The sequence below is a fragment of the Plasmodium reichenowi genome, chromosome 3 (assembly GCF_001601855.1).
Source record: "Plasmodium reichenowi strain SY57 chromosome 3, whole genome shotgun sequence".
NCBI lineage: Eukaryota > Apicomplexa > Aconoidasida > Haemosporida > Plasmodiidae > Plasmodium > Plasmodium reichenowi.
This window is the reverse complement of record NC_033648.1, coordinates 650,133-666,664: the sequence shown is the minus strand read 5'-3', so window position 1 is coordinate 666,664 and position 16,532 is coordinate 650,133. Positions and strand designations below refer to the sequence as shown.

Sequence of the window (16,532 nt, the reverse complement as noted above, 5' to 3'; positions counted from 1 at the left end):
TTTTATATCTTATAAAATCTTAAAAAATTTTTAAAAAAAAAAAAAAAAAAAAAAAAAAAAAAAAAAAAAAAAAAAAAAAAAAAAAAAAAAAAAAAAAAGAAAAAATTGTATATACATATATATATATATATATATATATATTTTTATTTATATTAAATGTACATCATTTAACATATGAAAAAAAAAAAAATGAGAAAATATATACTTGTATATATTTTTTACTTATATACCAGTTCAGGTGGACGGTTTCAGTATAGACAATATAGATAACGATTTTATGATAGGGATGTGCAATTCCGTTTTTTCATTTTCTAGATATGTACATAATTGTTTACTAATAGAAGAACACAATGCTTCTAATTTTGTTGATATAATTAATGTATGTATAAAATACATTTCTTCTATTTTATGTTCCTTCACCTTTGTTATATTCTCTTCATTTATTATTTCATTGTCTACTTTATTAATACCACATTTTAATGTATGCTTATATAATTTTTTAGAATTAATTGTTAAGGATACAAACTTTATTACTGTTAAAGCACACATTAAAGATGCTTCAAAAAAATCTGCTACATTGACCTTTTTAATTTCTCTTGTTGAAAATAAATCATTAATCTCTTGTGGATTTTCCCTCAAAAATTTTAACATCTCTATCCAGTATAATAAATTTTCTTTTGTTTTAAAAGTTTGTACATTTCTAAAATGATCAACAAAATTATATCTCTTATTCAATAATTGAATTTTTTTCAATTTCCTTTTAATAAATTGTCTATCTGAATAATTCTTTGTTATATCCTCTCTATTCTTATCATCAGTAAATTTATCCGTTAGAATGACGTTTTTCCTTTTATTTTCATCTTCATTTTCATATATGTTATCTTCATCTTCTTCCTCCTCTTCACTGCTTGAAATGAATATGTTATAATTTTCATTATTAATTTGTATAGAAGATACAAAAGGATGATATAACATATCATAAGAGTTCTCACCACGTACATTATATATACTCTTTCTATAATATATATCTTCATCATATTCATTCGTATTGTCAATAATAGGATCGTCAATATTATCATTTGTATTGTCGCCAATGTTACCATTTGTATTGTCGCCAATGTTACCATTTGTATTATCGCCAATGTTACCATTTGTATTGTCGCCAATGTTACCATTTGTATTGTCGCCAATATTACCATTCATATATTCATTCTTTTCTAATTTATATTCCTTTATATGCTCTTCCCTCTCTAACCATTTTGATGAAGACATATCCTTATCACTCTTTTTTTTTTCATCCAAAACTTTATCAAAATGAGTAGAACTAGGAATTTTATTTTTTCCTACACGCATTTTATCATAGTTCACATGATTTTTCTTCATATAATTATTATCATGTACATTCCTTCCATTAGTAAAAGATATATGGTCTTCATCATCCATATCAATATTAGAAATATTTTCAGATATATTACAAGACTCGCTCAGTGTTCTTATTGTACATGCCTCTTCTTTTATTGAACAGTCCTTATCACTTTTAAACGTTTCTTCCATATATTCCTCATTAACCTTATTTTGTTTAACCTTCAAATAATTCTCATGGTATTCCTTTTTATTTCCATAATCAACATCTGCTATATTATTATTCTCCTTTTTCTTGATTTTTATATTATCCATATTTGAGAAAAAATTATCATATGAATAATTCAATGTTTCAGATAAGGTATTGAATATAGAATCGGTTAATGTAGCCGTAAAACTTCTTGTAATATTATTATTAGATGTAATATGAAAATCACGTATTACATTACTCCTATCTGTATTACTCCTTTTTACATTACTCTTATTTATATTGTTCCTTTTTATATTACCCTTTCTTATAGTATCCTTATTTAAATTTGTTATCTCCTCACATGATATATCCTTCCTTTTTAAATCTCCAAATAGAACATGCTCTGCTCGAGATTTCGTATTTTTCAACTCATATTCATTTATCATTTTTATGACCTCTTCACGCACTTGTACATTTTTAACATTCCATAATTTTTTGTCAAAATAAATCCTACTATGTAACAATATTATGTATGCCCTATATAAATTATTTATATTTTTTAAATCTAGCTTTAGGTATTTAAAGAAAATGTTATATAATTCGTCATTTTTTACAGACTCATATTTTAATCGGTTTCTTTCTTTAAAGTCCATGTCATTATTATACAAATATTTTGTCAACTCGGCAAACAACAATTTTAAATCATTACAATTATTATTAATATTGTGGTAACATTCTTTTGTGTCTACACAAATTAATAAAGGTATAAACATCTCAATGAATAACTTATAATAATATATATTAATTTTTTGCCTTTTCACATCCTTCCTAGAACTACACTCAGATTCCTTGTTATCACTTTCATCTGTTGTTATCATTATTTGTATATTTTCATAATCAAATGTTCGTTTTTTCTTTATATTATATTCTTCTCTTTTATTAAACATACTATTATATTTAATTTCTGAATTTTTTTTTTTTTTTTTTTTTTCCATTATTGTTGTCATTTGATCTTTTGTTTCCATATTTCCAAAATATTCCTTTTTAACAAAAATAGAATGTTGCTCCTTTTGAATCGTGATATTTGTTTTTTTTATATCAAAAATTTTATCGTCAAAATATGTTAAAATATCATTCACATTATCCTCAAAAAATTTATATTTGATTAATTCCTTTAAAGCTAACCATACATGTTTAGATACTCTTCTGTTTTTATCCATTAAATGAATAAATAAATAAGTAATCGTTTCGTAGAAACTCTTTTTTATTTTCCTATTTTTTCCTCTCATTTTTTTTTCTTTTTGGGTTTTTCTTCTTTCTTTTTTCTTATTTCCCTCCTGAATTTTTAATATATCACTGTTTATTATATCACCACATTTGTTACCTTTACCATCAATTATTATATCATCATTTAATAATACGTCCATATCTTTTGTTTTATCTTTTTCCCTCCTAAGCGTTCGGTACAATTCACACATTATCTTGCAGATATATACTCTATTCATAACTTCATCGCTATTTAAATATATTTGAATTATTTTGTTATCACATAATATTTTCTGAAAGGATAAATACATTGAAGACGAAGGCCAACGATTACCATCATATTTACACAACTCTTTTAAACACTTTAAAGTTTCCTTTATTGTATAACTATTGTCAGTACTATCTAAATTTTTAAACAAAGAATTTAATATGTTCAACATTTGCTCCTCCTTCATAAACAAAGAAAACAATTCTGTTGTTTTATATGACGAATATATATAAATATATTTAAAAATAAGAAAATAATTTCTAAAAGATATATGCAAATATTTGGTAATTAACATATTATTGTATTTTCTTTTATTTATACAATATAATACTTGAATAAGTGGTTGTATTATTTTTATACTCTCTTCATTAATTTTTATACATAATAATATTTGAGATAAAATAATAAGCGAAATTATGATATAATTTATATTATCAATTATTAGAAAAATATTCAAAATTTTAAATACTTGTATACAATCAGTTTCTTTTAAAAATACATATATTAATTTTATTAAACCATTTTCAAACGAATGCCTATAATATAACAATTTTTCGACTTTATGATATTCATAGTAATTCAATATTTTCTTTTTATTATTCAGTTTTATTAATTCCTTTATTATATTTAAGCAATTTAAGGTATTATTCACGCTTATATTGCACGTGTAATTATTATATATCTTTTTGTTATATTCATTCTTACATACGGTTTCTATATTTTTACATGGAAATATGTTTTTTTTGGTAGAAAAAAATAAATCCTTGTCTACATGAAAAAAAAAACACCCACCATTATTATTATTATTGTTGTTGTTGTGGTTGTTATCATCATAATGGTTAATATTAAAATTATTGTCATATCCTTTTATATTTCTTTTTATTTCCTCCATATATAATTCATTCAAGTTATATTCCCTATTATTACATTCATTCGATAGGTTATTATAATTTTTATACAAATTATAATAACGCATACAATTTATTATACCTATGTTATCCATGTCTTTGTCTATAGCCATATATATTTCATCCATATCATTTCTTATTTTATCATATTTATTATCAGATTTAGTATTTTGAACGATCTCCATATTTTTACTGATATCTTTACTTTTATTTATATCCATAATATTTTCTTCCATAACTAATTCCTCACCACCCTCTTTTTCTCCTGTAATTACAACTTTATTCTTTTCCTTTTTATATTTCAATAAATGTACCTTATCAAAATTATGAAATAGATACTTTTTTTTATTCATATTAGTACCCATACTATTGTTTGTATTGTTGTATAAATGTGATAGTTGCCTTACTCCTAATACATAATAAACAATTAAATATAATTCGATAAAATGCTCCTGGCCATAGTTCCTTACATGTATATTTCTAAACTTTAGAAAATGAAATAATAGAGATAATATATTACTCAAATTATTATTCAATTTTATATTGTGATGATTATTCAATATATAGAATAAATAATCTAGTGTTTTAATTAACATTTGTTTATTGTTACATATCATATAAATAAAATAAACATGTTCATAATTATATTTAGATTGTAACATGCATATTTTATTTAACATTACATAAAAGTTATTTCGACATAATAAAAATATCATATTTAGAGAAATATCCAAAATATTCTTTTTCTTTCTTTGTTTTTTTTTTATATCCATATATTTTACTTTTTGTCTTATATTTGTATTTATTTCGTTTTCCCCTCGACCAATTTTCTTCATATTATTATGCATAATATTATAATATTCCCCTATAGTATTATTTAATTTGTTTTGTTTTAGTTGATCATTATTATATGCCTCTACTACATTATTATTATTATTATTATTATTATTATTATTATTATTTATTTTATTTTTTTTGTTTGTTTTTTCTTCTTCTTCACTCTTTTGTCTCCTTTTTAAACATTTCTCATTTAATATATTCCTTTTGGTATAATAAAACAATTCATCAAAAACTCTATTCATTAGAAGTTTTATACTTTCAATATCAAACTGTTCCTTTAATATGTAATACATAAGGAGATATAACCCATTCATAGATATATGTTTATTCTTATTATGTATACAACATAATAAAGTATTTACGTATGAATGTTTTTCATCAGGTGAAAAATCTTCAATAATTATATCATTAACCAATTTGTATAAATTCGTCTCTCCTTTGTTATTATTACTTTTTTTATATTTAAACATACCTAACTTTTTTATAAACTTCTCATGATATTTGTTACTATTTATCTCGTATATACTTCTATTTAATTTTCGATAAAACTTCTTTTCAAATTCTATATTATATAAATTTTTTCTTACATTTCGATAGGAAAAATGATAAATACATTCATTTTTTCGTCTACCTCCTTTTTTAATCTTATCACATGCAATATAATTATTATTACCATCTTCACTCTTCCTGTTATTGTTCTTATTATTGTTCTTATTATTGTTCTTATTATTGTTCTCATTATTGTTCTTATTATTGTTCTTATTATTGCTCTTTTTGTTGCTCTTACCTTTTTCATTAAAGTAATTTATTTTTTCTTCACCATTACATATATTATCCTTTTTATACATATTATCATTTCTATATTCTTTTTCATTTTTTTTTTTTTTTTTTTTTTTGCCATATGTATCCTCTGTAGAACCACATTTTGTATCTTCCCAATGTTGTAAGTTATCTGGTGTCTTCTTCTTCGATATCTTATCAATAGTAGTATCAATATTCGTACAATTCTTATTTTTTATCTTGTTATTATTTTTTTGTATAATCCCTTTTACTGGTAAGCACATATCCCTTAACTCATTAAATATATTTAGAATATCATGCAAAGAATTATTTAAAAAAAAATATATAAAATGTGTCTTATTTATAATACACACGTTGTTTAATTTTCCTAATAATGTCATAATACAACATATACTGAAGAAACTAATTATTTTTTGCTTATCTTTCATGTAAGGTATTAATAAACCAATACACTCACATAGATAATGGTTTTCTTCCTTTATTTGTAGTCCCTTTATATTTACATCACCCTTTTTATTATATCCCTCAACAACACTACAACTATTATTACGACTATTACGACTATCACGACTATCACGACTATTACGACTATTACGACTATTAAGACTATTACGACTATTAAGACTATTACGACTATCACGACTATTACGACCATTACTACTATCACTACCCTTACTATTATCATTATTATTATTATTATTATTATTATTATATTTTGGTGTACCCTTTTCATTCTCCTCAAGTCCTAGGGTCCTATTTTCTTTAGTCATATCAGACACATAATTATCATAGAGATCCTTTCCCTTATCCATATGATTTGTTTCAATATTACAATTTGACTTATTTTCCAATTTTCCTTTTTGCTCATTCTTTATATCAAAAAGAGTACCATAAGATACAGTAGAATTTGGTGAAAAAAGCAAACTAAAATATCTCTCAAAATTGGATGAATTATATGATAATAAACTGGTATTATTATTTTGTGCTTCATTTGATATATCTTCTTTATATGGTCCTTTTTTTATTTCTTTTATTAATTTTATTTCTTTTGTTTCTTCTTTTTTCCACTCCCTCTCTTTTATATTTGAATAAAATGAATCCTTGTCACAATATTCCTCCTCAGAACTTACTCTTTTTACACGTCTCATTTTAATTGAACGCGAATTTACCACCATTTGAAGTATTATACGGAATGATAAGAATTTCACTTCACATATATTAGTAGATATACAAAGGTCATGTATATATTTAATTATTTTGGACAAGAAGAAAAAACAATTTATATCCAATACAAGTCGTACAATTATGGATATAATTAAATTTAAACATGATATCGAAATTTTATCATATTTATTTAAATTATCAAATATAATATTATTAATAAAACCTGATTTATTGTATTTTTTTAATTTTATATATGATGATTTGTTTCTATTATTTTTTTGTTTAGTACTCTTCTTATTCGAATGATTATAAATATCATCATCACATTTGAATGCTGCTTTCATTTTATTATCTTTTAAAATATTATTATGTGTTACATTGTATATACCCAATTTATTATTATTATTATTACTATTATTATTATCATTATTATTATTATCATTATTATTATCATTATATTTGTGTTCATCATTATATATATCATGGTCATTCTTTATAATTTTATATTTATACATATCCAAAGTAACATTTTCTTTTTCTTCTTGCACCTTATATTTGGGCCTTTTATTATTTCTTTTTTCCTCTCCCCTTTTGGACACTATATTCGTAATACCTTTCGAATTGTTCTCATGTCCACTCTCTTCTTTATTACAACAGCCCTCACGATTCTTTTGAAATTCTTGATATATCCTTTTCTTTTCGTTAAACACAATTTTTAAGAACAAGCCGATAAGCACATCTACAATGATAAAAATATATTGAAAATTTAAAGGGTGGCGTATAAATAAAGAATTATATATAGTTTTTAAGGAATGTAACAAAATTTCATACGATTCCTTATTTAAATCTACAGGGTGATAATGATAAACATTATTATATCCTTTTGTTTCTTCTATATTATTTGAGTTGCCATTATGTTGAACTAATAATTCAGAAAAATAATCATTTAGGATGAAATTATTTGATGACTTGTTCAGATGTTTTATGTTCATTTTTTTATCTAATTCAACAATCAATTTGATATAATAAAATTCTTTTTCCAAATTTATGTTTGAATTTAATTGATGTAACCTATCAATATTTTTCCTTATGGTTTTATTATGAACCTTATTAATATTACCCTTATTATTATTATTATTATTATTATTATTATTGTTGTTGCTGTTATTATTGTTACTATTGTTTTTATTATAATGATTATTATTACTATAGTGATTACTATTTTTTGTGTTATTATTTATACTCGTATAGTCATCATTATTATATTGACCATCCTCACTATATTTCTTAATAATTTCTTCCTTAAAATAATATTCACTTTTATTTATGATTCCCCTATAAAAAAACTTAAAATAAAGCACAAATTTCTCTAAAGACACATTAGATATGTCATCTGTTGTATTACATATGGGGAAAATTAAATTATCAATATTGGACAAATAATATAAAGAAGAATATATTATTATAAATTTATATATACACAAACATGAATAATTCTTTACATTATTCAAATTTTCTTTTAAATAATCTTCACATATATCTTTTAGAATACAACGTTTATTATTTATATCAATATAATTTATGATTTCACACGAATAATTTTTTTCAAACATATTATTTTTGCTCTCATCATTTAATATTCTATTATTTTTTATTAGATCATCCTTTTTCGTATTATTATATTTATCATTTTCTAATCTTATCCCTTTTATTCTCTTTAACCTTTTAGATATCATTCTTAATGATTTCAACAAACTCGACTGTAACACACTTTCTTTTTCTTGATAAAGTGAACCCAATATTGGATCTACTAATAATTGTAAAAGAAAAAAATGAAGTTTTTCTTTAGACATATATTTATATATATGAGCAATTTCTTCTTTTTGACTACTCATACGTTTATCGTTACAGTTTGGTGAATTACTACATGTACCGTTTGAAGTAAAACCATTATTTATAATGTAATCAGAGCTCATAACAATATTATTATTATTGTGCATGTTTGACAAATCTATTTTGTTATCATTAGTGTTACTTGTACTATTATTTTTATAGCCTACCCCCTTTTTAATACCATCATAGCTATTACTGTAATTTGATTGCTTATTATTATTATTGTCATTATTATTATTGTCATTATTATTATTGTCATTATTATTATTATTATTATTATCCATGCCTTCATTCCTTATACTATTATTTGTAATAATCCTCATAATTGATAATGTCCTTTTTACAGGGTCTTCATACTTTTGCCCTTCCACGTTTATTTTCTTCAAGTCAGATGCATTATTATTACTTATATGAATACTTGATATTAATAATTTTTTAATTTTTATATATAAATTTATCTGGTCTCTATAATTTGTTTTCACATATTTTTGCTTGTTACCTATTATCTTATTTATTATTTCACTGGGTATTATGCCAACGGAATCACTTTTATCAAATAAAATATTCTCAAAATTTTCATTCTCTTTGGCGATATTTAAATATATCTTTTCTAAATATATATGAAATATTTCCTTACTTACATATGCTTCTCTTATATTATATAAATGATTAAATTTATGAGAATTTATTTTCTTCATACATAAACCCATACTTAATATTAACGTATTTCTTATATTTTCGGCATGAACTACATTGCTTGATTTTCCAAACAATGAAAAGGCTCCACTTTTCTTGTTGGCTACATCAGAATAATATATATTGCTTATCAAAAAAAGTACTTGAAAAAAATTCTTCTCATATAATAATGATTGAATATAATAAGATGCTATCTCTTGTTTAAAATTTTTTATTATAGAAAAATTCATATCATTTTGTAAAATATATGAACCCAATTTATCTTCAAATAAAAAAAAAAGGGATTTCATTACTAATTGATTGGATGTATCTAATTTATTTCCTATTTTTTCTATGTCCTTTATTCTAATCTTCGTATTATTATCCTTTGTAACATATCTTGACTCTAAGCAATTTATTGATGAATTATCATCCAATGTATTTCTCTTGGTTGTTAATTTATCGACATATTTATATATAGGTTGACCAAAATTATTTTTATCACCAGTATTAATCTTATCATATGTGTTATTCTCTCTTTTATTTTCCTCTTTCCTATACATACCATTTTCTATTTCCTTATTGGTTACCACATTTGATATATACATATTGAAAATATGGACTACATTTTTTTTATACACTTGTTGATAATCATTTAAATATTTCAAAACATTTTGTATGTTTTTTTTTTTGAATGTATCACTATTATTATACATATTAGATAATATAATAAAGTTATTAAAATCCACTTGACTATCATTTTTTTTTTTATTTAACCATATATTATTTCTCATCATTTTTATATATTCCATACAATTTTTTGTATACAATGTAGTACATTTATCTTTATACAAATTAAAAAAGTGAGTTCGATAAATATAAGAATAATTTTTATATAAAGTCACAACTTTATCTTCCTCTTCTCCTAAGGGAATTGGGACCTCTTCAAGAAGCTTAAAAAAAATACTAATGACCTTATTAGGACACTTTTCCTTAAGAAATTTAACAGTTACACACATCATATTTATAATCCCTATATTATATAGTGTCTTTTCATAATCTTTATCACTTTGTATATTTTTTAGCATCTCTAATAAAGTAAAAAAAAATGTTGTAATATATGTCTGGAAATTATATATGTGTTCTTTTTCTTTTCTTATATAATTCAGAAAAATTTTATGCAATAGCTCCAAGACGTCTGTGATATAAAAAGTGGGTAGTGATTCAATCATGGGGAACACCAAACATTCATGGGTACAACTATGGTCATAATTGTAAGAATGATTACAATCTTTATTATTATTATTATTATTATCATTATAATAATCAGTATTATTTTTATTATCCTTATTATCAACCTTATTGTTGTTAGTTTTTTTCTTTTCCTTCTTCTTCTTCTTCTTCTTATTATTATTATTATTATTATTATTATTATTATTATTATTATTATTATCATCATCATCATTATATATTTTAACCTTATCAAACTCTTTACAATTGTATGGGTCGTGACATAAAGGATCGTGATTCCTCAGAAATTCATTAATTTGCCCCATATCCACATGAAAATATCTTTTTATAAATTTATTAATCTTTCTCTTCTTTCTACTACTCAAATTATCAAGTTTATTTACTGAAGAAACACACAGATAAGTATGAACCAACTTTTTACTAATACTCTGAGTTATTTTTTTATAACTTAATAATATCATTTGTTTGTAATAACACGCTTTGCTAATCTTTTCATTTTTACCAAATATTGTTTTCCTCCTCATCTTTTTTTTTTTGATATCCTTATTTATTTCCTCCATAATTTGTTTTTGCCTAGTATACTTAAACGATTCCAAAAAAATACCTTTTGTATGTTCACCCTTCTTATTCTTTCTCTTATTATTCATCATTTCTTCATTTTGTGCTACCCCTTCCTTAGATTCAGTCCCGTTTTTCATCCTCCTCAATTTATCGTGTAGAAATAAAACACGAAGCACCGTTTTGTAATATAAAGTATTATGAATGGAACATACACTCCTGTTCTGTGTAAAATAAATCAAAATGGATAAAAGTTGTAAACTTAAAAAAGAAACAGCAAAATTTGGATGGAGACCATACATAAACAAAACTGATATAATTTTATTTATATTTGGTAAAGCCAAATAATTAAAATGAAGTCTTGAATGTATTTTTAAATTATTTTTACTCATGTAATTACATAAAGATATACATATAATATTTAAACATTTCAACAATAACAATATTATTTTATAACTATTCTTTATATGTACTACATATTCAAATAATAAGGGATATAATACCCTTGGAGAGTATAAAGAAAAATTACACTGGAAAGCTAATACTATTAATTTTTTCATATATGACACAGACGGACACATATACATAAAGTAATGAGAATGTATATCATATAAAAGTTTATTATACTTCTTTCCATTTTTTAATATTTCTTGTAAACCATTATTATTATCTTCATAAATTGTTCCTTTTGTTTCTTCATTTACAAAATATCCATACTTTTTATTTTTTAATTTAAAATTAGATTCATCAGTTAATAATATATTTAAAAATAAATATATTATATTTATCACATATTTATGTGGTATCAGAAACCAAGTCTTTATTTCATCTTCATTATATATCATATTTATTCTACTCTCCTCGTAAAATTCATTTTTTTTATAAACATCATTATTTATCATATCATTTTTCTTGATTTCTACATTTGAACAATCTGACTTAACAAACCCCTTCTCTTTGTATATAATATCTTCATACATATTCTTAGGTTTTCTATCCATATTCAAAGAGTTACCATAAGGATATGAATCGGAGTGGTTTCCATGTTCATTTGTTACATTATCTTTTATTATTATATCACCCTTTTTGTAATCGACTTCATTATCCGTTGCTTCATTTCTTTCATACTTTTCACCCTCTCTTATGTGCACATTTTCATAAAGAACCAACAAAGGACTACTTTCTTTTTGCACTAAACTAAAAATTGCATTAGGGTTATAAGAAAAACAATTAAAATAATTATGATAAGAAAGCAATAAACTAATCTCTAACAATATATAAATAATGTTCAAATCCGTATTATATTTTTCCAATAAGCTATGTACTATTTGAATAATAAGTTCCATGTTTGTATTATTCTGATATGTATCAATATAACTATTTAATTTTCTAAAAGATTCCTTATATTTCCCTGAACCCTTTTTCTTATCATTCCTTTCATTTATTTTCATATTCTGGTTAGATATATTATATATTATATTATCACTACTAAAATCATTCGATATTAATACAATATATTGTTTCAAAATAATTAATGACACAATTATATCAACTTTGTTATTTGATTTACATTTCTCTTTTAAAAATTGAATTACTGAATTATTTGTATATATACATGATATCAAGATATTAAAGATTTCGATAATTTCAATAAATGTACATATATAATCATTAGATGTTATAATCTCAATAATATTACCACAATTTGATATATTTACATTTTTATTTATTAGTATATATAATAATGCATAAGATATCTTCAATATATTATTTGTAAATACTACTATTAATTGAACCTTATTTAGACAGCTTTGTAAAATTATTCTAAAACTATTTATAATAATATAATTAGGTATATTTTTTAGATTTATATAATTAATATCTATTTGCGAATCGTTATTATATATACATGAAGTATCATGTATCTCCATAGCATAGTTATTATAATTGTTTATTATTGTAGAATTAAAAAATATTAAAAAATAATATATATACACTTCAAATGTCTTCTTTACATATTCTTCATTATTTATATATAATAATAATTTGGATATTATATAAAGTATTTTTATATAATTTTCATTTGTATATTTCATACTCATACTTATATTAAAATATATATCTAAATATTTCTTTGTTATTTTTTGTATATCATTTATTTTTTCTTTCTCCATTTCATATATGTTCAATGATAAACTTTTTTCACTCTCTTTATTATCAATATATTCTTTTTTATTTACATTATCTATTTTCTTTTTTAAGTTTTCTTTATTCTTTTCGTCATTTTTTACATGTGAACCTATATATTTTTCAACATCGAATTTGTCCTTACCATTAACCATTTCTGAATTAATATCACACGTTTTTTTGTCAACTATATTAGATTTATATATAATGTTTTCATTTTCTTTAGTTTTTGTATACATCTCGTTATATCTATTCTTTTCATCATGTACATGCTTATATATAAGGTGGTCACTCTTATCATCACTATGGTAAACCTTTTCATCAGCATAATTATTAACACTATAGCTCATATCATTTATCATGCCAGAATTTAAAGAAGACTCTCTAGTATTTGTTGTAAAAGTATCTTCACTCGTATTTTCTAGAGATAATTGAATAACGTCATTTTCAAAATATACATTAGTATTCTTTCTATTTGTTATTATGAAGTTCTTTTTTTTATATTTCTTATTCATATATATGATGCTATATAATACAGATGGGAATTGAACGTCTTGAAAAATTTTTAAAAATATTTCAAACATTATATCTATATGTTTGTTATGGTCTAAAGTAAGCATGCTTTTGAAAATATCTCCTAGCACATTTTTTGTTAAGTGAGGAGATTTCATGAATATTTCTTTATATAAATCGATATATATATAAGTGTTCAATTTGGTTCCATTATTATTATTATTATTATTATTATTACTATAATTACCATCAGTAGTTGTGTTCATATTATTATTACTACTAATAATAACATCTTTGTAATAACGTACTTTCTCGATTATTTTCTTTTTTAAATAATTATCTTCTTTTATTATGCACAATATCAATAAATTAGTCATTATTTTGTGCCTCTCGTCATTCTTTTTTATATATAACATTTCTTTTAATATAAAATTTATTATATTCTTAATAATATTATTTATTTCGGATTTTCGCTTATTTTTCTTTATAATACTGTCTTCTATATTATCAAATGAATCCAAATTGGTTTCACAAATCTTGTCTTTTTTGAAATAATTCATAGCCATGTTTTTTTTTTCAATTAAAAAAAGCTTGTATTCTTCTTTTTTTAATGTTTTCATATTAATAATTTTATCATAACAAAAAATACTCTGATCATTTATATCTTCTTTGTTTCGTAATTTGCTATAATAATTAGAATCCCTTTTAACGTAACTATGGCTATGTTTTATGTTACTACGACATTTATTATAATCATCACAATAATTATTATAACTATTCACGTTATTATTATTATTATTATTATTATTATTATGTTCATATTTATATTCATATAACTTATTCTCATCTTTTTCATTTATTCCACTAGAACTGTTTTCCAATTCATGATCATATACAAAACAATACTTGTCCCCATCGAAAAAAGTATATTTTAAAATATTGTCAAATATCTTTATGTCTACATATTGCCCTTCTTCTCTTCCTTCTATATCTTTTTCTTCTACTTTTATATTATCACTATCCTCTTCTTCCTCAAAATATTTATTAACAACGTCACTAAAGTTATCATATATACAATAATGAACAAAATCGTACGTTAATAACAATAATAGTTTTTGATTCTCATGACTTACCTTTTGAATTTGGAGAAATGAAAACACATAATTTAAGATTTCACTCTTATGATACATAATGTACATTTTAAGAGTGTTTACTATTTCGTAGTTTAATTTCTTATCTTCATCTAAACAACTTAATAATGTAAATATAATTTCTTCCATTTCAAAATTTTTTATATATCCCTTTTTCCTCATCTTGTTCAAACAATGTTATTCAAAAGGAAAATAACAAAACAATTTAATTACACTTGATATGCACAACAGGGTTGAGATGCGTAAAAAAAGTAGAATAAAATAAATAAATAAATAAATAAATATATATATATATATATATATATATTAAAAACAATTGGGTGTCTTCATTTTAATGTCCTCTTATATGTGTGTAGAGTACATTAATAGGGCATGAAATAAATAAATATACATATATATATATATATATATATATATATATATATATATTTATATATAATATTTTTAAATTTTATGAGAAAAAAAATATAAACATATATGTATATAGTTTCAATTATGGAATATAATTAAAAATGGACATATTAATTTAATTCATATATATGAAAATATAAAACTATATATAAATATAGCACTTAATAAAAGTATATATTCAGTGCATAGTCTTTAAATATAAAAAAATATAAGTATATCATATATATATATATATATATATATAATCAACAAAAATGTTTATATAAAATTATTATCTATTTGTGCGTTGGTAGTTTGCAATTTCAGCAAATTATCAAACTTTTTTTTATACACGAAGATTTGAAAAGTAAAAAAATATAAAAGTTATAAATTATAATGTTAAATGTATTTTATTTAATACTACTAAAATGTTATATATATATATATATATAAAATACACATATAATGATATTAATTTCATGAAAAGTATAATCAATAAATATGTGTCAATAGAACAAAAATTAAAATGAAAGATTTTTCTATTTGTTCACTCTCTTAATGCATGTGTAATATAGTGTTGTAATATGTTATAAATTTTTATGTTTAAAAAGGAAAAAGCAACAAAAAAAAAAAATAATAAAATAAAATAAATAAATGTTTATATATATAATAAAATAATGAACTAATAATGATGAAAAAAATGTAATTTCTTATATTTTATTTATGTTTTCTTTTTTTTCTTTATCTTCTTAAATAAATATAAAATATAGTTGTCTTTTTTATTTTTTTTTTCTTCCCCCCTCTTGGTGTTAATGGACAAAAAAAGGAAAAAAAAACAGCAACGTGTAGAAAATATAAATTTTAAAATTCACAAAAAAAAAAAAAAAAAAATATATATATATGTATAAATTTTACAATAAATAGAAATTATATATTTTTTAAGTGAAATACATCATTATACACATTTTTTCTTTTAAAATGTTAAATCAAATAAATAATAAAATATGAGTACATATATATATATATATATATATATATATATTACATTTTGTAATTCTTTCTGATATATATATAAAAAGAAACACTATAATTTAATTAGCCTTATCATCTCTTTT

General features: G+C 21.8%; 1 protein-coding gene across 1 annotated transcript; it reads right to left on the bottom strand.

Annotated features, from left to right (window-relative positions):
* Window positions 1-234: 234 nt before the first annotated feature.
* Window positions 235-15,189, bottom strand: PRSY57_0317800 (hypothetical protein; the record flags this gene model as incomplete). The annotated part of the gene is made up of 1 exon (XM_012905802.2): window positions 235-15,189. One exon carries the CDS (start codon window positions 15,187-15,189, stop codon window positions 235-237), a length of 14,955 nt encoding a protein of 4,984 aa, XP_012761256.2.
* Between the last annotated feature and the right edge of the window lie 1,343 nt (window positions 15,190-16,532).